Source organism: Notolepis coatsorum (genome assembly GCF_963971535.1).
Source record: "Notolepis coatsorum genome assembly, chromosome: 14".
In the NCBI taxonomy this organism is placed as follows: Eukaryota; Metazoa; Chordata; class Actinopteri; order Aulopiformes; family Paralepididae; genus Notolepis; species Notolepis coatsorum.
The window spans coordinates 40338156-40366131 of record NC_140178.1 but is presented as its reverse complement, the minus strand read 5'-3'; the positions used below and the strand labels follow the sequence as shown (position 1 = coordinate 40366131).

Here is a 27976-nt window from a genome sequence, read left to right as displayed (position 1 = left end):
ATGAAGACTCAGCAGACACAGTCAGGCCGTACGTCCAACACGCCAGGAAGAAATACGTCAGCGTGAACAGACCCAGAGTCAGGGGGTTGTAGCTACCTAGAGGACATAGAGACAAGTGAAAGAGATATGAGAGAGAGGGAGAGGGGGCTGACAAATAGTTAGTCAGTGAGTGAAAGGGAGAGAGAGACATGTTACGGCTTTGATGAGGGGTTATACCTTAGGTGCCAGAGAGCAACTCAGTTGAAGTTGACAAATTGGACCATTTCAACAACTTGCATCCGAGTATGTTTACCGGTAGGTAATATAGAATGTGTGAGTATGAGTATGTTTAGGTAATATAGAATGTGAATATGTTTAGGTAATATAGAATGTGTGAGTATGTTTAGGTAATATAGAATGTGTCGGAGTATGTTTAGGTAATATAGAATGTGTGAGTATGTTTAGGTAATATAGAATGTGTGAGCATGTTTAAGTAATATATAATGTGCGAGTATGTTTAGGTAATATAGAATGTGTGAGCATGTTTAAGTAATATATAATGTGCGAGTATGTTTAGGTAATATAGAATATGCCTGAGTAAGTCAAATAAAACTACATGAAGTACCAAGGAATTCTAAGTTCATCTCACTATACATTCATTTGACTGACTTTTATATTTGCAAGTTCAAGTTCTTTATTTGTCAAATACACAACAATACAGGGGCATTGCAGGACAATTTTGTGTTCCGAGCTCAGACTCAACAGTGCACAATTAAGAAACAACAATGAATACAAGAATGGTAACAATAAGTAGTAAAGTAGTAGTAGTAAGATAAAATAAAATATAAAATGAGGTAAGATTAAATAAAATAGTCAATTATTTACAGAAAGTGTCTTGTGTAAAAGTGTACGTGCATATTGAGGTGCAGGGTGCGTTTGTGTGTGTTCAATAGTTTTAAGAGGTGTGTGTGTTCAAGAGTTTTTAAGAGGTGTGTGTGTTCAAGAGTTTTTAAGAGGGCTATCTCCTGTCCTTGTCCTTGTTCAGGAGCCAAAGTGGCCCGAGCACCTGCTGGTTCTTGTGCGAATGCTCCGGTACCGTTTGCCGGTAGCAGAGTGAACAGTCATTTAGCTGACGCTTTTATCCAAGGTGACTTACAAGTTCTGTACAACAGGTCAGCAGGAAGGGTACACTCCGGAGAAGCACCAATAGGGGCCTTTAACAGCCTGGTTAGAAACACTCTTCTTACCTGGCTGGTTGTGGAAGAGACTACGGACACTCCTCTCAGGTGTGTTGAAGAACGCTGTCGCCATAGAGTTATATTCTCCATCTGCACAGAACAACTAGAGAGAGAGAGAGAGAGAGAGAGAAAGAGAGAGACAGACAGACAGACAATAAGAGATAAACAAAAAGGAAAGTGAGTAATGAATTAATTCAGATATATATACGGTATATATATTTTTTTTAACTTTTTCTCCTCCTATTTTCTGTATTTTCCTCCCATCCCAATTTAGTCGTTATGCCAATTCCCCCCTCCCCTTCCTGGTCGTTGCGCGCATGTGCCCTCCACTGGTCGGTCTAGGGAGCCCTGAAGTCTATCACATGCTTCCTCCGATACATAGGAGACAGCCAGCAGCCTCTTTTCACCTGGCAGCGAGGACTCTCATTGGCGAAGTGTAACGCGTGGGAGGTCACACTACCTTCACCATTTCCCTCCCTCGCTGTGCAGGTGCCCCGACCGACCTGTAGGTGTCGCTGTTTACAATGACCAGATTACCACCCACCAGCTTCCCTCCCGCCGACACCGGCAATTGTGTCAGTATGATGGCCGGCCAAGCCAGAGGCACAGCTGACAACCGGATTCGATACCAGTGTCTCTGCGGTGGTAGACAGACGCTTAGTCCGCTGTGCTACCCGGCCGCCTTGAATTAATTCAGATTATTAAGGTTAATATATAGCAGAGTAGCCTGTGTGTGTGTGTGTGTGTGTGTGTGTGTGTGTGTGTGTGTGTGTGTGTGCGCGTGCGTGCGTGCGTGAGTGCGTGTACCTGGAGAGGGTACTCCTCAGCATGTTCTGGGCCCAGAGGCTGACAGTCATTAGAGAAGTAGATCATGGCGAACGACACAGTTGCAGTCACCGCAGCGACCAACATAGCCTCCATCACCTGGAGACAGGGCCGGTGCACATACCTGAGAAAGGACAAGGAAAGATGAAATTACATACCTACTGTAGGTTCCATCCTAGAGGCAAATCTTTCCTGTGACAAAATGGCATCCAATGTAATAAAAAAAAGTCAACCAACGAACTAGATTCTTGTACCGGATCTTCTCTCTGGTAAACAAGAATACCCTGTAGACTCTAGCAGGAGCACTCATTCAAGGGTACTACGACTATGCTTGCACCCCAACCCCCTACCCAACCCCCTAACCAACCCCCCCCCCCCCCCAACCTCCTCCAATGTACAGTTTCTTCGTCAAATGTATACTCTCTTTTTTACTCTTTTTGTATCACAAACAGTACTGTATTTGTAAATCTGGTGTCATAAATGTATAGATGTAGCAGTACTGTCTATCTGTATGTCATGTATGTCATATATGTTATGATGAATTGAAAATGGGGGACCCTGATGTAAACTAGACCAGGGGTTCCCAAACTTTTCAGGCCGGGGCCCAGAAAATAAGGCGTCAGAGAGCCGCGGCCCAATGCACATAGTCTGTTTTTTTTTTTGTTTTTTTTTTGCCAGGCGACCGATTTTTTAAGCCAAATATCACTTCAATCCTATTAAGTTAGTTCAAGTTAGTTATTCATTTATATGTGCTATTTATGAGAGGGCTAACTTGTTGCAAAATAATAATGATAATAATAATAGCCTCATTAAAATACTATTGTTGCTTCGGTTGTTTTCAGCGTTTTATGTGCATAATCTGTTATTTAGTTTGAAATGTTCGTTGAAATAAGTAGATTTTTCGTTTTTGTTTATTTATTAAGTTAATATAAAACCATATAGTCACATTTTAGAATACAATAGAATAGAATTTTAGAATACAACTAGAAACACTGTCCTGGCCTGCTTCTAAGTTCAGTGGCCTGACAAAAAAAATTTAAATAAAAAAATAAAAAATAAAAAAAATATATTTTTTTATTTTTTTTTATTTTTTTTAAATCATCTCGCGGCCCACCCGTGGCTGCTCGCGGCCCACCTTTGGGTCGCGACCCCGACTTTGGGAACCACTGCACTAGACGAAAGTCTTTCTCTGGTCTGCATCCCCTTAACAATTGTGTGTATTGAGCTGTACTGTATTGTATTCTGCAATCTGTTAATACAATTTTCAATCAATCAATCAATGAGTGAATGGGTAAATGTGAGGCATAAGTTGTAAAGCACTTTGGATAAAAGCGCTATATATAAATCCAGTCCATTTACCATGACATAATTTCCAGGGGGGAAACGGATCACCCTATACATGCGGATTTATTTATATACTTGCGAGTACATTACGCTGACTCACATCCATTCCCTTACCTCCAAACCGCTTTAGATTAATTTGTCTTATTGTCAACATGCCTATGAAAAGACCAAAACCATGCAGTTCTCCTACTAACAAGTCCAGCCAACACCAGAGTATAGCTCATATTCAGAAATCATAGGACTCAATTGTTTTCCAGAATAATAAAAAGGTCAGAGCTGTACTTTTTGTTTTGCTCAGTATCACTGCAATGAACGTGAGCATCGTAGCTTTTCCCGGAATTACTGTATGAAATAACAGCGATCGACCTCTGAACTGATGACTTGTCGTACAGAACTTGTAAGTCGCATTGGATAAAAGAGTCAGCTAAATGACTAAATGTAAATGTATGTAGTTCCGTTTCAGACAGACTCCTGGCGATCACTGTCACTTCATACAGTAATTCTGATGCTCACGTTCATTGCAGTGATGACGTTTTTGGAGTTCTGGATATGAGCTATAATATGGTGTTGGCTGGAAGGACCTACTGTACACTTGTAAGTAGAAGAAATGCATCCTTTAAGCCAGTGGTTCTCACCCATCTTTGTGTCCTCGATCCCTAAATGCATTAAGAGGCTGCGGAAGATTTACTTTCAGGGACCTCCGTTTGATAAGCTTTTTTTTTTTATTATATAAAACCAGAATTCTATATTGTCGTTGTCTACTACTTACTAGTTGAGGAGATGACAGTGGATAAAGTGAAACCTATTATCAGAATAGTCACTCGTATATAACTCCCATTGGGCTCACTTCTATACTTCCAATAAAATATTCCCCATCTTTCTGGGGACCGCCTAGATCTCCCTCAAGGACACCTTGGGGTCCCTGAACCTCATGTTGAGAACCACTGCTTTAAGCCTCATCTAAACTCAACTCTAACCCCCACTTCTAACTTAACCGTAAAACAAATTGTTGTCAGGAATGGTAAAAAAAAAATCTACTTTCTAGTTTCTACACAGTCGTTTCTGGTAATCACCGCCATGCGGTTAAACCTGTACATACTGCAAGACTCGCTCAACCAGAAACATTCATGATTTTTTTTTTTTTTAAACAACAGTTTTTATTGGTGAAGCAAGTTTGTACAATTACAAAATCTGAATTATTCATTCACCCTTTTTCCCTTTTTTTGTATAATCTACCCCACCCATCCCACCCCCAAACCCACCCACCCCACGGATCAACAGGTAGGGTTACATACATAACATGCAACAAGAGAAAATGTTAAAATACAGACAATAACAATTGCTACGGACAATAATACAATTAAATTAAATAATACAAAATACAAATATAACAAAGAAAAATTAAGTAATATAATAAAAAAATATATATAATAATAAACAAAAGGAAAATAGTCAATTATAGAGTATATACATAGTTATCTGGTGGTATTACATAGTACTGTTGGGGCTGGTTAGATGGGAGGATCACTCAAAGAAGGAAGACACTCAGTCAGGAGGGAGAACAGATAGGCTGTTAAAGTAAGAAATGAACGGCTGCCACTTTTTAAAGAATCTTTCGTTAACTCCTCTAAGTGCATACTTAATCTTCTCTAGTTTTAGAAACGAGACCATATATTTTAGCCAGGCGGAGAAGGGGGGAGGTGTAGACAGTTTCCAGGCTAGGAGTATTCTCCGTCTGGCCAAGAGCGTGGCAAAAGCCAACATGTCAGTATCGTTTGGCTTAATAGGGAGAGGCTCAGCCGGTACGCCGAAAATGGCCAACAGTGGACAGGGCTGTATTGTGGTATCTAGTACTATCGAGAGCACATTGAATATCGAGGACCATAATGGTCTAAGCCCCGGGCAGGACCAAAACATGTGAGAGAGATCAGCTTGTGGACTATTACAGCGGTCACAATTGAGATTAGAGTCTGGGTAGATTTCAGCTAGTCTTGCTTTGCTGTAGTGTACTCTGTGTACCACCTTTAGTTGTATTAGGCTGAGTCTGGCACAAGTGGAGGAGGAATTCACTCTATCCAGTGCTCCCCCCACCACCCCTCCATCAACATTCATGATCTTAACTAAAAAGGAAAGTTCAATGTGCGATTGATCTTTCACTACGTCATTCCAGCTGGGTTTCTGGGCAGCAGGATGACAATGGTGTTGAAAACAGAGCTCCCTCAGGCCGTGCCTTTCCAGTAACCATTTAGAAAATCGACATGTCCTTCCCTTTGGCGCCACCTATGGCGATAAGCGATAGGTGCAGGCGTGTTTTTGGACCTCACTTCCTTTGCTTTTCTTCCTCGTCTATAGTTCTATGGCTGATGGTCTATAGTTCTATGGCTGATGGTCTATAGTTATATGGCTGATGGTCTAGTTCTATGGCTGATGGTCTATAGTTCTATGGCTGATGGTCTATAGTTCTATGGTCTATAGTTCTATGGCTGATGGTCTATAGTTCTATGGCTGATGGTCTATAGTTCTATGGTCTATAGTTCTATGGCTGATGGTCTATAGTTCTATGGCTGATGGTCTAGTTCTATGGCTGATGGTCTATACTCTATAGTTATATGGCTGATGGTCTATAGTTATATGGTCTATAGTTCTATGGCTGATGGTCTATAGTTATATAGCTGATGGTCTAGTTCTATGGCTGATGGTCTATAGTTCTATGGCTGATGGTCTAGTTCTATGGCTGATGGTCTATACTCTATAGTTATATGGCTGATGGTCTATAGTTATATGGTCTATAGTTCTATGGCTGATGGTCTATAGTTCTATGGCTGATGGTCTAGTTCTATGGCTGATGGTCTAGTTCTATGGCTGATGGTCTATAGTTCTATGGCTGATGGTCTAGTTCTATGGCTGATGGTCTATACTCTATAGTTATATGGCTGATGGTCTATAGTTATATGGTCTATAGTTCTATGGCTGATGGTCTAGTTCTATGGCTGATGGTCTATACTCTATAGTTATATGGCTGATGGTCTATAGTTATATGGTCTATAGTTCTATGGCTGATGGTCTATAGTTCTATGGCTGATGGTCTAGTTCTATGGCTGATGGTCTAGTTCTATGGCTGATGGTCTATAGTTCTATGGCTGATGGTCGCTTTCCTTTTTTGACTGTTTACCTTCATCTGAACGTCAAATTAGTTAATTTTCCTTTGGATTTGCAGTTTTTAAAGTTTGATGTAGACATTTATATTTTCTTTGCGTGGGTGATTGAAAAACACGTCCCTAACTGCTTGTGATGTTTTCCCAGGCATGTTGCCATGACACTGAGTTCGTAATACAGCAAATACAAGGCTTTCATCATAGGCTCAATCACATTGTGTTTCCTCATTCGGCGATAGACAAAAACGTAAATAGATATTTATTTAAATGCAATTCTTTGAGATTATTACTTTAAGCCTAAGGCATAGCCACACAGCCATAACCACACAGAGAGAAAGTCACACACACAGCCATAACCACACAGAGAAAGTCACACACTGACGACACACACAGCCATAACCACACAGAAAGAAAGTCACACACTGACGACACACACACACAGCCATAACCACACAGAAAGAAAGTCACACACTGACAGGACACAGGGAAAGCCACACACTGATGGGACACGCACACACACAGCCATAACCACAGAGAGAAACACACACACACAGGGAGGAAGTCACACACTGACAAGACACACACACACAAGCAGTAATAACCACACAGAGAGAAAGGCACACACTGACGGGACACACACACACACAGCGATAAGCAAACAGAGGGAGAAAGTGTCACACTAAGATGGTGCATATTGCCACCTTGCCATCACCACCAATAACCTAAAAAACTGGGAAACACTGTAGCCACAGACAGGAAGTAAGGCCAGGAAGTTTGCATCACAGAAGCTAGCTAACTAAATAGGCTTAGATCTCAACATATAAGCAGGACAATTCACAGAAGCTCCCATAATCATAAGTTACCATCAGCTATACTCAACTTGGTTTGGGGTAATTGGACAATTTTAACTGTTGAGATATAATCATATTTCAACATATTTCTACATGTAAAAAAAACTTTTCATTTGATTTCTGACATATTACACATGGTTCTTGGTTATCTGTATTTTAGTATTGGGTCAATTCTCCTGATACTGATGCCAGGTATTGTTTTGGCTGTTTATGTTAGCATAACGAGCAGGTGCCATGGCCTTGTCAAAGTCTCAGCTAATGTTTTGACAGTAACACTAGACAAGACGTCATCACATTGTCAGCTATTGGCAGAACTCCATGCATAAGCAGACTTAGTTAGCAGGTATCTCTGGCCTAGACACTAATTACCACCCATGTTATCTCCTAGTGAAACAACCCTGTCCCGCTGCATTCTACTCCTATTGTCATGAGCTTGCCTGATCTGCTGTCGGTCTATTCACATGTAGACCAGTCTATTCAGGTCTATTCACATGTAGATTTATGTCATAGCATGCATACTGTACTGTGAGCCTTTTGAGTCCTACACAAATAAATTGTTCCTTTATTAATCCACTTGGGGACATCTGGGGTGCATAGCAGCCAGGGGAGGGGGGGGGAGGGATACAGGCAGGGTAATAGACATAATGAGGATAAAATATATAAGACAAATACATAAAAAAGAAAATACTAACCTTCTTACTGTCCTCTACTATCATGCACTCTTCCTAATATACTAACATGTCTCTACTACTATGCACTCAATACTGAAGCACTCAAGTGAGACATATGTATACTAATGACAGTGTATGTAAGGCCCCCCCAGTATCATATTCCCATTATATCTTCAGTCAACCATATGTGCACATATATGGCTATTGGCTAGGTCTACTTTGTACAATGTTGAATACTCCATACAAATTACTACCTCAACAGAGTGTTTCAGTGGGCCTTTAGGTTGAACTTCTCTGCTCACATCGCAGCGACGACCAGAACCTGCCGATTCCTCCTGAGCAACGTCAGAAGGATCCGCCCCTTCCTGACAAAAGAAGCCAACCAACTCCTCGTCCAATCAACAGTCATCTCCCGCCTCGACTACTGCAACGCACTGCTCGCTGGCCTCCCGGCCACTGCCACTAAGCCTCTTCAACTCATTCAGAACGCAGCGGCCCGATTCAGAACGCAGCGGCCCGCCTGATCTCAAACCTACCGAAGTCGGCCCATGTCACCCCACTTCTTAGCAGGGGTGTAAAAAGTACCCAGAAATTATACTTAAGTGAAAGTATGGGTACCGTCTCAAAATCTGACTCAAGTAAAAGTCAAAGTATCTGGCTAAAAACACACTTGAGTAAAAGTAAAAAAGTCCTACTTTTAAATGTACTTAAGTACTAAAAAGTAAAAGTAATTATTTTTTAAAGGGATAGACCAGGGGTCTCAAACTCATTCCATCGTGGGCCAAGCTTTCATTTTAACTATACATTGCACCAGGTGAGTTAGTTGAAGAGGTGAGCCAATTAGTGAAATCATCAGCTGGTGTTTAGGCAAGGCTGGAATTAAACCAAGCATACACTCTGCCCACAATGGAATGTGTTCTGCGATAGACAATGCTGAAATGAAAGAACAGAGGACACTTTTTTGCATTAAAATTATTTAATGCACTTCTCCATTGAAGGTAAACTAACATGGACGGCATTTACATCACAGCATGAATAATATCACAATATTAAAAACAGAATGGTGTATCCTGAATAATATCACAATATTAACCACAGCATACTGGATTATCCTGAATAATATCACAATATTAAAGGCAGAATACTGGAGTACCCTGAATAATATCACAATATTAAAGACAGAATACTGGAGTACCCTGAATAATATCACAATATTAAAGACAGAATACTGGAGTACCCTGAATAATATCACAATATTAACCACAGCATAATGCGGATCTGACTGTCTATTCTTCTGATAGCAGGTGTTTAATCAAAGATCCCCACTTTCTAGTGTTGCACAAGGACCAATCAGCATGGGTATGGGTGGGTTCATTTTCCATTGATGGGGATTTGATTGGCTGTTTACCTGCGGTCGCAGGATTAATAACGTTAACGTTAGTTCGGCCAGATAAACAATTAAAATATACTAATTTAAATGGTTGGACCTGTGAGATTTGTACTTTGTACTTTGTAGGTCTGCATTTTAAATGTAAGGAGTAAAAAGTATGTATTTTTTCTCTGAAATGTAATGGAGTAAAAGTACAAAGTATACAAACCTAATAATACTCGAGTAAAGTACAAATCCCCCAAAACAGTACTTAAGTATTGTAACGAAGTACAATTACTCAAGTACTTTACACCCCTGCTTCTTAGGGACCTGCACTGGCTCCCCATTGCTGCACGAATCCGCTTCAAGGCCCTCAACCTAGCATACCGTGCGGCAAAGGGAACCGCTCCCGCCTACCTCCGGTCAATGGTCTCTAACTACACACCCTCAAGACCCCTACGCTCTGCATCTTCTGGCCGCCTCAGACCTACTCCTATCCAAGCTCCGGGAGGGTCATCAAAGAGAAGTCGCCTATTCTCAGTCCACAATGGTGGAATGAACTACCCACCCCAGTTAGGACAGCCGAATCACGTCCAATCTTTCGCCGTCGACTAAAGACGCACTTCTTCAACCATTATCTGAATTAAAAAAAGAAATCTAACCCTAACTAACCGTACTGTCATGCACTTGTCCTAATAAACTAACCTACACTGTAGCACTCAACACTTTGATGAACATTGTTGCTCAGCTGATAGAGTTGTGCCCTTCCTGATGGCTTGTCGTACAGAACTTGTAAGTCGCTTTGGATAAAAGCGTCAGCTAAATGACTAAATGTAAATGTAGATATCACAACCCTCTCAATTTCCTGTTAAACAGACATCTTACTGTCCTAGGGATGTTAAGGATCAAGAATGGGATTATTACGTTTTAGTTTGTAAGTTTTCTTTTATACGGTAGACACACAACTCACATTCATCCAGGGGCGTCATTTTGGTATGGCAAGGTATGGCACTCGCCATAGCTTGGCTTGTGACAAAATCATCTAATTTGCGTGTCATTTGTGACGCGCGCTGCCGCGTTGTAGTTGAGCGCCAGACAGGTTCACTCTCTGGTAAACAAGAATACCCTAAAGACTCTGGCAGGAGCACTCATTCAAGGGTACTACGACTATGCTTGCACCTCATGGTACCAAAGTACCTCAAAGGCGCTAAAAACAAGATTACAAACATCACAAAATAAACTGGTCAAACTACTACTTGACCTTACTCCTAGAACCCACCTCACCCCTGCCCACTTTGACTACATAGGATGGCTTAGAGTAGAAGACAGAGTATAGCAACTTGCAATGGGCCTGGTCTACAAGATACACTACACGACTAAGATACCCATGTACATGTCGAAATACTTCCCAAAGGTCAGTGAATACCACGACCACAACACCAGAGGGAGCTCCACAAATCATGTTAAACCCAGATTCGGCTCAAACAAGGTACTAAACACGTTTAGCAATTATGCCACATCAATGTGGAACGCCCTACCCACAGCTGTAAAGGAATGTGAATCACTACCTACTTTCAAAACCACTCTCAAAGAACACCTACGGGAGACTGCAATTCTAAACTGGCCCCTGTAAATGTCCTAACCCAACCCCCTCCATTGTACAGTAAATGACCTAACCCAAGAATACACGAGACCCTCTTCTTAGAACCAAGTATGGTTTCGTCGATATTCCAATGTACAGTTTTGCTTGTACAGCTGTACAGTTTCCCCCACCCCGCCTACCCAACCCCCCACCCACCTCCAATGTACAGTTCCCCCAAAATTGACTATTGCACAACTGATTTTAATTTGTTTAAATCTTGTTTAAACCCCCCCCCCCCCCCCCCCCTCGCGACCTTCCAACTATAAGTAGCACCGGCCGCAACAGCCACCCTCCCTCCTTGCCATACCTTGGCTTTTACTGAAACTACGCCATTGCATTCATCTGAGAGGGATTGCAGATTTACAGATGTCTTCCAGTTTTTGTGTCGTCATGATAATACACCAGTATCAGGTCCACGGAAGCAGCAGCAATCACTTCCTCACTCCCACTGTTGCAAACCCTTTGGAGCACATAAAGCTCTAGCACGCTTGTTTTTTTTGTTTTCCTACTGAAGGATGTCTATGTTTTTCAAGGTGTATATAATGTAAAATATTGGTGGGTGACAGCATCTACTCAGTCATCTCAGAGGAGAAGGATAACAGAGAGAGTGTGTGTTAGGAGCTGACTAACCCCAGCAGATGATCCTGTGCTGTTATCATCAACAGCTGATAGCCACAGCGTTTGTTTGGGGTAAGTTAATATCAACATCACCGCTGCCATAGTGATTTGGGTCAAAAGACAGCATGTCACATAGCAACGAGAAGAGGGGCCGGGCCTGTCGTTGCTATGGCGAGAATATTATAATGAGAGTTTCCTTCTGGGGAAGTTAAATTCAGATTCGACGCACAGACGAGAAGAGCTTGATCAGAGACTTTGAAACGATTTGCCACGACTGAAGTGCCACGACTGAAGTGCCACGACGACAGGGAAGGCTTTTTGGATAACAGCTAGGCCGCGACGACCACCGAGCGGGGTGAAAGGAGAAATCCATTATAATAATGAATTTAGTTCCTTCCAAAGACTTTTCAAGGACAATACAGAACTGGTTTACATCTTGTACGAGGCTATGTTTATAAGAATAAACATGAGGATCTAAGGAAAGAGATCAAGTTGACTATGGATGTACTATCAGGGGTTGCAATAAAACACAACGCACAACAGAGAGAGTCACGAAGGAGCCATGATGAGATGAGATTGGCTGATTGCCAGAATCCAACACTACGTTCTATGTGGGCATCAGTCCTCGGCATGTCCCTCCAATTAAAGTGAATTGTTTCTAGCATCTCTATTACTAGAAAATGTTATCTAGATCTTTAGAATCATGATGGTTCAAAGTGCTGTAGGAATCAGCTTACCTGATTCTGAATATGGTCAGCCAGTAGTTTAGTACGTTGAACAATGCTCCCAGCAATCCACCTGCATATGGAAAGCAAGGCATCATTAGGGGTGAAAGGGTGATACACACACACTTAAGTGTTAAAATACAGCATACTGTACGTGTAAGAATTACATAAAAGTCCAACTTTTTGAACATGCAATTGACCATATTCACACAGAAGCCATTTTGCTCTTATGTTGTGCTCAGATGGGATTAGCCAAAATGACCACCATGTGAATATGGCCAATTTAGATGGGCAGTACTGCCTGTAACAGAGAAGATAATTGGCAACATCTGCTAAATAAATGGAGATAACATAGTTCAGTTTTCAAGATCATAAATTAATTGTTGTCAGGAATAGAAAGGTATTGTTACCTATGGCTCCCATAGCGATGAACAGAGGAATCTCATAGAGGTTATAGGTCACACTCTGAAAGTGGACAAAATGTTCTGAATAAGTTTTCATTATAGACAAACCCACAGCAATGGGGGACTGTATTAAGTACGGCTGCCCCCATGTTTAACTTTGAAGCCATTCAAAATGCATCTATCCCACAATGCAAAACATCTAGCAACCTCTTTACCGGTTAGCCATCATTAGCGCTAACATTTGCTACAAAAACATTAGAGTGGCTAGTATATCAGCTACCAAATGTTACAGCTAACAGTAGTTAATGTGAATGAAATATGGTCTTTGATTAACAGTTGCTAGAATTAGCTGCAACATTTGGTAGCTGACATTAGCTCTAATCTTTGGAAACTTAAAAGGTTTCTATATTGAAAAACAATTTGTGTAAATGTGTTTTTTTTCTCACCAAATTGTCAAATAAACTACTGAAAATGGTTTAGCAGCATATCTCCACCTTTACCTTCATTGATAATGCAATAATCTATGAATACTATTCACAGATTCTTGCATAGATGGGTGCTTGTTAACAATTAGCACATTATGCAAATACATATTTACCAGGAATTCCAGGTTGTCAGTTTACATTCTGTAATGCATGTCAGTACCTACTCGGCTTTCTGTGTATGCCGAAGCGAAAGGTGTCAAGTTACCACATATTGGACCATGAGAGTTTCAACACCTTTAGTGACACACAATGTAACTCAGATTTCAGGGAAGTACAGAGAAGCCCTCCCTCTCCAGGGGAAGAATGTGACAAAGGGACTCTGGATGGGATTCTGCATGAATAACAAACTGTATATCAAAGTCATGCCTCCAAGAGGAGTTAACTATTAAAAGAAAAATATTTTTGAGTGAAGGGGATCTTTAAATGCTTGGCATTGTGGGTAGATTAGGAGGGTTGAGTTACATAATTAACGGGTGCAGCCATTCTTAATACAGCCCCCCATTTTCAGACCATGCTCACAGACAGGCAAATATAATTATAACTAAATGTAAAGCAGAGATTTGCCTCAACATGCATAGTGTACTCGCTCCTTGGAGATACTGTGATGACATAATGTCATGAATTCAAAAATGTTTTTCATTCGAAAATGAAAGGTAAAACATCTATACACAGGTGAAAACGTTTTCAGAGTAACATTTCAAATGTGCTGTCACTGCATTGTCAACAGCACTACTAAAAAATATACAATAAAATAGTTTGTATTAAAAGATCCTCACGTCGCTCTCAAAGCGCCCAAAGTTGATGAGACCGGGGTTGGAGAGGTCGCCTGTTTTCTCATTGTAGATACTCAGAAAGAAATTCAGAGTGAAGGTAGAGATCATGGAGGCAAAGAACTGGAGGTGGACAGAAGGGAGGGAGAAGAGAAGGGGATGAAGAGAGAGGAAAGGAGGGAAAGTTTGCAATTGAGGGAGAAAAAAAGGAACGGGGGACAAAAGTATTTATCTTTCTACCTCTATTTAAAGGCATACTATGTAGTTTCAGCCACTGGATGTCACTAGAGCACCACCAAAACGTAGGAAATGCTGCCAAACGAGTTCAGATCAAACTGTCAAATTAGGCATTAAATGTATTAATTGTTGTATTAAATTAATTGATTGATGTTTAACTTGTCCCTGTGCGTGTCCAGTCTTTTCGACGTTGTCTGTATTTAACGTTACCTCAGGATTTTTTTTATTTGATTTGATTTTATTAGGGATCCCCATTAGCTGGTGCGATAGCAACCAGCTAGTCTTCCTGGGGTCCACACACAAAAAAAAAAAACATACAAAAACAATAATTATTGCAAAAACAAAATGATTAAAAGTCAGTACACACAATGCATAATGAAACTACTGTAACAATTAAGATAGCTAAAATTACATTAGTGTAAAACAAAAACAAAAAATTACTTTACAGTGATAAAAACAATTTAAAAACTATTTAAGATTCTTTTTAAAAGTGAATCTACTGTAAATGCAGCAGAGGTTCCGAGGCAGGCCATTCCAAAGAGTTAAGGCTCTAAAAATAAAAGATCTCCCCAAAGCGCTGGTTCTAGGACCTGGCAATTCAAGCTGCCCACTACTGGAACCTCTAGTGTAATGCTTGTGCACAGTATTACTAAAAACAATCTGATTATGTATAAAACAGGAGTTTTACTGCTCATGACCAACTTGAACAGCACAAGTATATTAAAAAACAATCTATTTTCAACATTAAGCCAAGAGAGGCGGGCATGCATACGGCTCACATTAGACCTTAGTGAGCAGCCCAGTACCAACCGTGCTGCCCTGTTCTGGACCACCTGGAGCTTCCTGATGTCACCACTAGCAGCAGATGACCACATCGCAGAGCAATAGTCAAGATGACATAAAACTAAACTTTGCACTATCTGACATAAAAGGGGACGGGCAACAAAAGAAGCACATTTCCTGGAAATACCAATTGCTCTTCCCATTTTTAAAACAATATAATTAATATGCTGAGACCAAGACAGAGTGCAATCCAGCATCACTCCAAGGAGTTTAGTACTTTCAACTTGTTGAACTGCTGAATTACACAAGTTTAAATGAAGCTTTGGATTTGTAATTACAAAAAAAATGACAGGATACCACTGTAATTGTAGCAAACGTAACGTTGTCTGTATTTAACGTTACCTCAGGATACCACTGTCTATTGTATTTAGTTGGTTAGATAGTATTTGGCTAATGTTGATAGCATAGCATGCTATGTGCTTGGCTACTAGGGCTGGGCGATATGACGATATTATATAAATATCGGGTACAGTTCATTAACGATAAACTTTTTTAACGTATCGTGGATATCGTGATGTTTTGCCCAAGAGGATTGTGTCGCGTCAATCTGGTCCACACCCGTTCAAACAACGCCGCCCCCACACACACACTACTGCATCAAAGTTACTACTTATTATTAACAAAGGCATTCGTTTTGTGGCATTAACGTTATATAGTTACACGTTCAATAACATCAGCGTATTTACCCAAACATAGCAACGTCTGATGACGACATAGATAGCAAGCATTACTGTTCATATCTCAGCACGTGCTGAGTTGTGCGTGCCCATTCTGCTGTCTGTTAATAAAGTTTTCAATCAGACAGATGTATGGAAAGGCTTTTATTATAACATTCGTTGCAGTAAAATCATTATGCCTTGTTTAGTCATGCTGCAATGCGCTGGTAATCACTCGTCGGCCGCGGGGAGCTGTTGTTGTTGTGGTGGTTGAGCTGAGCTCTCGTCAAAATCAATGGAGGACTTTCAGGAAAGTAAAAAACGCATAGCGCTTGCCGATTGGTGCTAAGAACAGCAGGGCGGGTGCAAGCGGTGTGACGTAATTGGCAGACTCGACTGTCAATCAAAATTATTCTGTTGCCGGCTGAATGATTGAATGAATGAAAACGTTATTAACGATTGCAGAATGGGTACAATACAGTACAGCTCAATACAACAACAGTGGACTGGAGGATGAAGACCAGAAAAAGACTTTCGGCTTTTTTACATAAGGGTCCTCCATTTTCAATTCATCAAAACATTTAGAGACATACAAATATACAGTAGTTTCATAAAAATGCTATTAATTGATTGATTGATTTAAAACTGTATTAACATATTGCAGAATGGGTACAGTACAGCTCAATACATACAATTGTTTTTTTTTTATCCACTTTTTCTCCCATTTTCTATATTTTCTCCCATCCCAATTTCGTATCATCCAATTCAACCCTCCCCTGTCACGAACGCTGTTTCCTGCCTCCCACAAGCCGGCTGCAATGTGGACTAAGTCATACATAGCACAAGTCCCCTCCGGTACTTGAGGTAACAGCAGTCGCATCTTTTCACCTGCGCAGCTCGATCTCTCAGTGGCGAGGAGTAACGCGTGGGAGGCTCACGCTGCCCCCGACACTTCCTGATTCTACTGCGCAGGCGCACCAACCGACCTGTAGGAGTCGCTGTCCACAACGCCCGATCCCCACCCATCAGTTTCCCACCCCCTAATACGGCCAATGTGTATTAGTACGGACGACCAGCTAAACTGAAAGCAAATGTGGAGCGCTGGGCTCGAACAGGCGAGCCCAGCGTCTCCAGATTTCGTGGCGAGCGCCTTGCCCACTACGCCACGTAGCCGCCCCAATACATACAATTGTTAAGGGGATGCAGACCAGAGAAAGACTTTCGTCTCGTTTACATCAGGGTCCCCCATTTTCAATTAATCATATTTCATATCTAAATCATATAATATCTCATTGCTAAATATATGCAATATATAATCTAATAATCCAATAATCTAAATCTAATATATAATATAAAAATGCTAAATGCATGGGTATTTTATTTTGTCTTTAATGTTAGCTTGCAAACTCAAATACTGTCTTGGTAAGCCTCATAATGAATTGTTTGGGGAAAAAAAGAAAAACATTGTGATGTGTATCGTGTATCGCCGAAAAGGTCAGAAAATATCGTGATATCATATTTAGGCCATATCGCCCAGCCCTATTGGCTACTACTTGGGTTTTCAGAAAAAGGCCAGCTATGTGACGCTAATCTCTAGCTAGTATCGTGTATTGCATCACAGTAGCCTCCCGATCATTTACATTTACATTTACATTTAGTCATTTAGCTGACGCTTTTATCCAAAGCGACTTACAAGTTCTGTACGACAAGCCATCAGGAAGAGCACAACTCTATCAGCTGAGTAACAATGTTCATCAAAGTGTTGAGTGCTACAGTGTAGGTTAGTTTATTAGGACAAGTGCATGACAGTATGGTTAGTTAGGGTTAGATTTTTTTTTTTTTTTTTTTTTTTTTTTTTAATTCAGATAATGGTTGAAGAAGTGAGTCTTTAGTCGACGGCGAAAGATTGGACGTGTTTCGGCTGTCCTAACTGGGGTGGGTAGTTCATTCCACCATTGTGGGGCAAGGACTGAGAATAGGCGACTTCTCTTTGATGACCCTCCCGGAGCTTGGATAGGAGTAGGTCTGAGGCGGCCAGAAGATGCAGAGCGTAGGGGTCTTGAGGGTGTGTAGTTAGAGACCATTGACCGGAGGTAGGCGGGAGCAGTTCCCTTTGCCGCACGGTATGCTAGGTCAAGGGCCTTGAAGCGGATTCGTGCAGCAATGGGGAGCCAGTGCAGGTCCCTAAGAAGTGGGGTGACATGGGCCGACTTCGGTAGGTTTGAGATCAGGCGGGCCGCTGCGTTCTGAATGAGTTGAAGAGGCTTAGTGGCAGTGGCCGGGAGGTGTAGCCTCATTCGCTGACCGGGTGGATGGCTATCAAAGCAAGGCCTGACCAAGCTGAAATTGACGTCAAATGGATCTTACCTGTGACCGGTTGGACTGCAAAAAGGATTTCCCAGTTATCGATCGCCATCTGGTAGATCGATATGTCCATTGGCTGATCATATATTCCCTTACTGCACACTGAAATCCGCGTCCCAAAACGTATTACGTGCTACATGCTACAGGCATAGATTCAGGTTAGCAGAAAACTACATAGAAGATCCAGAAAAAACAAGACAACTTCTGCCACAGGGAACACTGCATTATCGAGACAGCGCCCCTACGAGGATCTGGCCGGTAATGCACTTTTTCGAATTCAAAGAGTAGGGTACTTCTGCAGTGCCGCTCGGTGACATTGAGTAGGTTATTAAAATGGAATAAAAGCCAAAACAACCTAGCCACAGACATGTCCGTGGATGGCCCTCTAGCGTTGGATTCGAAACACGGACATCTCCGTGGCTGGGCGCCAATGTGTTAACACTTTAAGGACCAGCCACGAGTTTATACGGGTTTCGGTGCCATGCGTTGTGGACCAGAGGCACGTATATAGCCGTGGCAAGTTGTTATTGTTTTATTCCATATTAATAACCGGATCAAGATCCCCGATCAACTCTGCAGATCTACCCGCCTCTGTGGAATCGGCAACATGCAATACCGGCCAGATCCTCTTAGGGGCGCCATCGCTCCACTGCAGTATCATTGTGGGCGAATGGAATTTTAATTTTTTTACCTTCCAATGCAGTATCATAATATTACCCTGATCCCGAAGCAACAGCATGCACCGTTGATTACGTTTCGAATTGCAGATTTCACCATGGAATAAGAGGATTTTTCATCAACATATCGATCTACCAGATGCCGATCGATAACGGGGAAATGCTGCCGGGTATCACACGGGCTGACGGTAAGACATTTATCACCTAATTTATAGCCGGATCGGAGCTTGCTGTGCAACGCTAGCAATCGATATGTGAATGTGGCTACTTACACGGACGCTGTATTGGTAATCAATAATACGAATCGACATCCCCCGCCGCCCCCCTTTCATCCATAGATGAAATGGAGATGAGAATGGACAGATAGCAATACTATAAAGTATAGATATAGCTCTACAAAGACACATCGGTTTGTTGACAAACCTTGGTCCTCTAGCACCATATTAGACGGCGCCGAACGGTCGTCAAAGTGTTAAGGGAAATGTCAATCTGTTGTCGACGGTGGTAGTACAGGCGCAGTACATTTAGCTGTAAAAGCCTGATCAAGCTCAATAGCTTCTGTAACATGAACGAAACTACTCTGTACATGCCATTGTTGTTGTGATGTTTGGCTGAGTTTGCACACGCGGGATAAGAGAGAGGTATCGCTTGTAAAGATGGTGACACAAGGGGGGCATCTTCAGAATTGCGCACTCTGCCGGTCTCAGAAAGTAGCGTCTTGAGGCTGCCAGAACGCAGTTCCGTGTGAATGAAAGGTATATACGATCAAATACTTTGCCTGATACGACCAAAATGGGTTTAATCTGGACATGGCCTAAGACACCACCACACACTTTTAGTGGGTCATAAAGACACCACCACACACTTTTAGTGGGTCGTAAAGACACCACCACACACTTTTAGTGGGTCGTAAAGACACCACCACACACTTCTAGTGGGTCATAAAGACACCACCACACACTTCTAGTAGGTCATAAAGACACCACCACACACTTTTAGTGGGTCAAAAAGACACCACCACACACTTTTAGTGGGTCATAAAGACACCACCACACACTTTTAGTGGGTCATAAAGACACCACCACATACTTCTAGTGGGTCATAAAGATACCACCATAAACTTCTAGTGGGTCATAAAGACTAGAAGGGTCATAAAGGCTACCCCTAGTATTCCATTCCATCATCATCACAGACATCTTTGTAGACATCTTGGCAAATACATAATGACACACTAGGGCTGGGCGATATGGCCTAAATATGATATCACGATATTTTCTGACCTTTCGGCGATACACGATACGCATCACGATGTTTTTCTTTTTTTCCCCCAAACAATTCATTATGAGGCTTACCAAGACAGTATTTGAGTTTGCAAGCTAACATTAAAGACAAAATAAAATACCCATGCATTTAGCATTTTTATATTATATATTAGATTTAGATTATTGGATTATTAGATTATATATTGCATATATTTAGCAATGAGATATTATATGATTTAGATACGAAATATGATGAATTGAAAATGGGGGACCCTGATGTAAACAAGACGAAAGTCTTTCTCTGGTCTGCATCCTCCAGTCCACTGTTGACTGTTGTTGTATTGAGCTGTACTGTATTGTACCTATGCTGCAATCTGTTAATAACGTTTATATTCATTCAGTCGGCAAACAGAATCATTTTGATTGACAGTCGCGTCTGCCAATTTACGTCACATCGCTTGCACCTGCCCTGCTGTTCTTAGCACCAATCGGCAAGCGCGTATTAATTTTTTACTTCCGCTATTGGAGAGCTCAATGAAAACAACAATGGCAGCGGTAGCTCGCCGCGGCCGACTTTTACCTTTTAGCTCTGCAGAATGACTAAACGACTGGAGGCATAATGATTTTACTGCAACGGATGTTATAATAAAAGCATTTCCATACATCTGTCTGATTGAAAACGTTATTAACAAACCGCAGAATGGGCACAACGGAGTCAGCACGGGCTGAGATATGAACGGCTAATGCTTGCTATATCTAGGTCGACCTCGGTCGTTGCTATGTAAATACGCTGATGTTATTGAAAGTGTAACTATATAACGTCAATGCCACAAAACGAATGCCTTTGTTATCATACGTAGTAACTTTTGATGCAGTAGTGTGTGTGTGGGGCGGCGCTGTTCAAAAGTGTCAACGTGTGGACCAGATTGACGCAACACAAGCCTCTTGGGCAAAACATCACGATATCCACGATACGTTTAAAAAGTGTATCGTTAATGAACTGTACCCGATATTTATATAATATCGTCATATCGCCCAGCCCTATGACACACACCTCCTTTGCTACATTAACCTATCCCTTCACTATCTACAGGGTATCTGCAGGTTTAGCCCAGTCAGATTTAAGGCTTTTTAAGACATTTTAATGCCACTCAGAATTAAATTTAATACCAATTTCACAATAACAAAAATCATGCAACGACACCAATTAGTTTAAGTTTAGGGACACATTGGTCCAAAGGTGTTTATTAAAACATAACTTGGAAACTTAAAAATCTTGAACTTAAAGGAGTAACTGGATTGGATGAATTTCAACAAAGGGGTGACCAAACATAAATAGCAAATATAGCTATACAAAATATACCAGGGGCCAAGCAGCAAGTGCAACAGCCACATTTCCGTCAGAACACATACTACCATAGGACTGATACCTGTAAGAACACATGACTATCACCATAGGACTGATACCTGTCAGAACACATAACTATTACCATAGGACTGATACCTGTCAGAACACATAACTATTACCACCCTCCCCAGGGTATCAAAAAAGTCAACCAACAAACAAGATTCTTGTGCCGGATCTCCTCTCTGGTAAACAAGAATACCCTGAAGACTCTAACAGGAGCACTCATTCAAGGGTACTACAACTATGCTTGCACCTCATGGTACCAAAGCACCTCAAAGGCCCTAAAAACAAGATTACAAACATCACAAAACAAACTGGTCAGACTACTGCTTAACCTCACTCCTAAAACCCACTTTACCCCTGCCCACATTCAAAACCGCTCTTAAAGAGCACCTACGGGAGGCTGCAATTAGAAACTGGGCACCGTAAATGTCCAACCCCCCCCCCCCCCCCCCCCTGCTAATGTACAGTCTCCTCCCCATCATATGTATATATTTTCTGTTAGGATCTCTGGGTAACAGTACTGTATATTTGCATATCGTATATGTCACAATTGTAACACTACAGTACTATATACCTGTATGTCATGTATGTCCCTATCCCTATGCCATAAATGTCATGATGTCATGTATGTTGAGTATGTCATAAATGTCACTATGAATTGAAAATGGGGGACCCTGATGTAAACAAGACACACGTCTTTCTCTGGTCTGCATCCCATTAACAATTGTGTGTATTGAGCCGTACTGTATTGTACCCATTCTGCAATCTGTTAAATAAAGTTTTCATTCATTCATCCAGTTGTTTTGTTTTTGTGGTTTGGTTGAATGAATGAATGAAAACTTTGTTTAACAGATTGCAGAATGGGTACAATACAGTACGGCTCAATACACACAATTGTTAAGGGGATGCAGACCAGAGAAAGACGTTTGTCTTGTTTACATCAGGGTCCCCCATTTTCAATTCATAGTGACATTTATGACATACTCAACATACATGACATTTATGGCATAGGGACATACAGGTATATATTACTGTACTGTTACATTTGTGACATATACGATATGCAAATATACAGTACTCTTACCCATAGATCCTAACACTGTACATTAGGAGGGGGTGGGTGGGAGGAAAAAATACATAGTGGGTGAAACTCTCATCGAACATAAACACAAACGTGTCCTTGTTTACATCCGTGAATAGATTATTTTCAAGTTAAGGACTCAGCTTCAAGCTTTGGCGTGGAGCCAAATGTTATCCGGACTTCTGTTGGTGCAAATGTTATAGTCCTACCTGATGGCGCAGCTGGTGTGGAGCCAGGCGGGGCCGAAAATAAATACGAAATAGTAGTTTGCAGGCGGTTTTTACAGAGGTAACATGCTTAGCGCTCAGCAGCGACGCGACTTTTTTTTTTGTTGCAGCGGGGCTCGTAATGGTCTTTGACTGGGACCAACCATCGCGCAAACAGTGGATTGTCGAGCCAGTTCTCGTTAAATTGGCACTTTCCCATATTAACGAGTGCAAATGCTAAACTAAACTAAACGTAACGTTATCGCTTCGCCTTGCTAACGTTAGCTAGACTCCGTTGCTGAAATGGTTCCCCGGCCAACACAAGGAGTTGTGTTGGTTCCGCCCCATTCCGGTCTGCGTGATTCTACAACACGGTCAATGAAAAGTCAAACTTTATCTCCCGTTAACCGTTTTCCCCCAGATTTCATAATAAAACATAAGATGACATGGCATTTTATCTTTCCTTTCTATGGCATTTTTAAGACCTCTGAAAATGGATTTAAGACATTTTAAGACAAACTAAGGCCTTAATTATTGATAAACAAATTTAAGACCTTTTAAGACTTTTTAAGGATCCACGGACACCCTGTATCTATCCATCCATCCTCAATTACTTACTATCCTCCATGTGAGCATTTGGTTCCAGAAAGAGGCCCCTTCTTCCAGAGAGAACAGAACACCACCTGGAGAGAGAAACACAACTGCATGTTATTGTTATATGTTGCAATAATAATATAACATGTTATATTATGTTAGTGTTATATGCATTATATATAATATATATATATTAAGGCCGTCAAAGTTAACGCGGTATTAACGCGTCGCCCGATTCTATTAACGCCACTATTTTTTTTAACTCACGATTAACACTTTCTCCGCCAATAACGTCATACAACGGGTTTCAAGTTCATGCGAATTCTGCCAGATCACGGCATACAACGTTATTCTGATCATATTTCATATTTTCGCCATGGTATTCATATTTCACTCACGGAGCCTTGTATGATTTTTTTTATGTAATAAAAAAAGTCAATCAACGAACTCGATTCTTGTACCGGATCTCCTCCCTGGTAAACAAGAATACCCTGAAGACTCTGGCAGGAGCACTCATTCAAGGGTACTACGACTATGCTTGCACCTCATGGTACCAAAGCACCTCAAAGGCACTAAAAACCAAATTACAAACATCTCAAAACAAACTAGTCAGACTACTGCTTGACCTGACTCCTAGAACCCACCTCACCCCTGCACACTTTGCCAACCTAGGATGGCTTAGAGTAGACGACAGAGTACAGCAACTTGCAATGGGCCTGGTCTACAAGATACACTAAGATAAGATAAGATAAGATATTCCTTTATTGATCCCCTTGGGGAAATTCAGGCATCATAGCAGCATGGGGGGGAGGGGGGGAGGGGTACAGGTAGTAAAACAACACAGTATACAGGTAGTAAAAGACAACACAGGCAGTGTAAACAATTTGATCAATATGGTCAATATAATTTACTATCTGACTAGCTGAGGAATATTCACATTATTCACAGTGTCACATGAGGTGCAGTATGCATGAGGTAGTGTTATAATTTACTATCTACTGAGTATACATTAATCAAAGTACCAGGGTAGTCTACTTTGTCCCCCTTGGGTTCCTATAAGTCCCAGGTCAATGTCTGGTAGCAGTCGCTGTCGCTGCCCCCTGTTGTGGGGCCTGGAGGCTGCTAGTCGCTGCCCACTGTTGTGGAGCCTGATGGCCGCTGGTATGAAGGACTGTCCGAGGCGGTTAGTTGAGTGTCGGGGGGGGGATGAGTCTGTGGCTGAACGAGCTTCTCATCTTGACTAGCTCGTCGTAGAGGGGGTGGTAGGGGTTCTCCATGATGGCATCCAGCTTCCTTATCATCCCCCTCTCTACCATCACCTCAAGTCTAGGTAGCTCGACTCCCACCACGGAGCTAGCCTTCCTCACCAGCTTGTTGAGCTTGTTGGTGTCCCTTGAGTTGATGTAGCCTCCCCAGCATGCCACAGCATAGAAGAGGATGCTGGCCACAACAGACTGGTAAAAAGACTGCAGCAGTTTGTTGCACACATTGAAGGACCTGAGTCTCCTCAGGAAGAACAGCCTGCTCTGTCCCTTCCTGTAGAGGGCCTCTGTGTTGTCCGACCAGTCCAGTTTATTGTTCAGGTGTACCCCAAGGAACTTGTATGAGTCCACCATCTCCACATCCACCCCTCGGATGGAGATGGGAATCGGGGGGGGCCTCTTCTTGCCCCTCCGGAAGTCCACCACCAGCTCCTTGGTCTTACTGGTGTTGAGTTGGAGGTGGTTGCTGTCGCTCCACCCCACGAAGCTCTCCACCAGGGCTCTGTACTCCTCCTCATCATCGTCGGTGATGTAGCTTACGATGGAGGAGTCGTCTGAGAACTTCTGCAGGTGGCACCCGCTGGAGTTGCGGCAGAAGTCTGAGGTGTAGAGGGTGAAGAGGAAGGGTGACAGCACAGTTCCCTGGGGGGCGCCGGTGTTGCTCACCAGTACGTCAGACTGACTGTCCTTTAGTCTGACGTACTGTGGCCTCTCAGTGAGGTAGTCCTTGATCCAGGCCACCAAGCCGTGCTCCAGCTGCATCGCAGAGAGCTTCTCCGCTAGCAGTGACGGCTGGATGGTGTTGAAGGCGCTGGAGAAATCAAAGAACATAATCCTCACTGAGCTGCGCGGCTTCTCCAGGTGCGTGTACGCTCTGTGGAGCATGTAGATGATGGCATCCTCCACCCCGATGTTTGCCTGGTATGCAAACTGCAGGGGGTCGAGGGAGTCACGCACCAGGGGCTTGAGGTGTTGCAGGACCAGTCTCTCAAACGTCTTCATGACGTGTGACGTCAGAGCGACTGGCCTGTAGTCGTTGGGGGTGCTGGGACGTCCCTTCTTGGGCACCGGGACAATGCAGGAGGTCTTCCAGAGCTGGGGCACCCTCTCCAGCCTCAGGGAGAGGTTGAAAAGATGCTGGAGCGGTGCTGCCAGCTGCTCTGCACATACCTTGAGCACCCTGGGATTGGTGTTGTCCGGTCCTCTGGCCTTGTTTACGTTAATTTTGGAGAGCTGCCTACTGACCTGACTGGTTGTGATCGTCAGGGTTGGGGGTGGTGGGCAGTCTGCTGGTGTTGGGGGTGGGGTGCCGTTGCTGATGGGTGTGGGTGGGTGGGGGGTGGGGGGGCTGCTTTGTAGGTGTGATCTGGTGCTGGTGTCGATGGGTGGGGGGAGGGGTGTGGGGAGGCCACTCTGGTCAAAGCGGTTGAAAAACGAGTTGAACTCGTTTGCACGCTCTGGAGGGCCCTCGACAGCTGTGCCCTGCTGTTTGAAACCAGTGATCTTCCTGACCCCCGCCCACACCTCCCTGGTGTTGTTGGCCTGTAGTCTGCCCTCCAGCCTGTCCTTGTAGCTGACCTTGGCTGCCCTTAGCTCTTTTTTGAGCTCCCTTTGGACAGCCCTGGCCTGCTCAGTGTCCCCTGCCATGAAGGCCCTCTTTTTCCTGTTTAGCAGGTGTTTAATGTCCTTGCTAATCCAGGGTTTATTGTTTGAGAAGCAGCGTACCCTCTTTGTGGGTACGATGCTCTCCTCACAGAACCTGATGTAGTCTGTGATGCAGTGGGATAGTCCATCAATGTCATCACCGTAAGCCCTCTCAAACATATCCCAGTCTGTCGACCTGAAACACTCCTGTAGCTCCTCCTCGACGTCGTCAGACCACTGTGGGACAGACATGGTGGTCGGAGGCTGTCTCTTAATGAGAGGTGTGTATGTGGATACAAGCCTCACAAGGTTGTGGTCTGACTGGCCGAGGGGGGGCAGGGAAGTCGCACTGAAAGCCTCCTTCACGTTAGCATACAGGAGGTCCAGAGTTTTGTCTCCCCTGGTTTTGCAGGTGACATACTGGGTGAAGTTTGTCAGGGTCTTGTTCAGTCTGACATGGTTGAAGTCCCCATTGATAAAAATAAATGCATCCGGGTGTTTTGTCTGAAGCGCCGCGACGGTGGAGTGTATGACGTCACTCGCCTGCGCCGCCGCCGCGCTGGGTGGGATGTAAACAGTGAGAGCCAGGACGTGTGTTATTTCTCGCGGTAAATAGTATGGCCGCAGACTCAGTGCCAATAGTTCAATGTCGGGGGAACAGATACGTTCCTTAATGGTGATGTGCCCCGGGTGGCACCATTTGGAAGACAACAAGCCCTCCGCCTCTCCGCTTGCCGCTCTGTTTACTCCGGTCGGCGCGCACCACCGTGAAGCCCTCCTGTTCTATTGCACTGTCCGGGATGTTCTCGTTCAGCCAGGATTCGGTGAAGCACAGTAGGCTTGCCTCCTTGTACTCACGCTGGTTGATCATCAGGGCTGAGAGCTCGTCGGTCTTGTTGACCAGCGATCGCACGTTCCCCATGACGACAGCGGGCAGGTAAAGCTTGAATCTCCTGCTGTCCTTTATCCTGTCCTTCACGCTCGTGCCAGCTCGATTTCCCCGTCTGCGAATCCTTATTTCGGCTGGTAGATTCCTCGGTGGTTCTGCAACGCTGTTTCGAAAGCAGAGGAGAGCCTCCCTCGGGTAAACCAGCCCGCCGTTGTTGCTGTTGTTGTTGTTGTCCTGCCGCGGGTAAACCAGCCCGCCGCCGGTGTTGTTGTCCATTGTTCAGAGCTGTGCTCGACCGAACTTGCCTAACTCAGCTAACTTCACAGAAGTTGTTACAAATGCCTTAACTTGGTCTAAAGCAACGCACAGTCACTTATACACCTATTAAGTAAGTATAATCACAAAAAGAATAAGTAAGAAAGTAGTAAACGGGATAAGAAGTAAAGGGGGTGGGAGCTGCTATGAAAAGGCTGCCACTCTCCTCGGCGCCAATACTACATGGCCAAGGTACCCATGTACATGTCAAAATACTTCCCAAAGGTCAGTGAATACCACGATCACAACACCAGAGGGAGCTCCACAAATCATGTAAAACCCAGATTCGGCTCAAACAAGGGACTAAACACGTTTCGCAATTATGCCACAACAATGTGGAACGCCCTACCCAAAGCTGTAAAGGAATGTGAATCACTACCCACCTTCAAAAACACTCTCAAAGAACACCTACGGGAGACTGCAATTCAAAACTGGTCCCTACAAATGTCCTAACCCAGT

The 27976-nt window shown here is 43.0% G+C and overlaps 1 protein-coding gene across 1 annotated transcript in view; it reads right to left on the bottom strand.

Annotated features, from left to right (window-relative positions):
• The window catches only part of clcn7 (chloride channel 7), an 84155-nt gene that overhangs the window by 24703 nt on the left and 31476 nt on the right, over positions 1 to 27976 (bottom strand). The window contains exons 11-17 of the mRNA XM_084329087.1: positions 23432 to 23496; positions 14083 to 14199; positions 12828 to 12882; positions 12430 to 12490; positions 2025 to 2166; positions 1227 to 1320; positions 9 to 96 (exon numbers count right to left, since the gene is read on the bottom strand). Coding sequence (XP_084185213.1) covers positions 9 to 96; positions 1227 to 1320; positions 2025 to 2166; positions 12430 to 12490; positions 12828 to 12882; positions 14083 to 14199; positions 23432 to 23496 — 622 coding nt within the window. The remainder of the gene's footprint in view (positions 1 to 8; positions 97 to 1226; positions 1321 to 2024; positions 2167 to 12429; positions 12491 to 12827; positions 12883 to 14082; positions 14200 to 23431; positions 23497 to 27976) is intronic.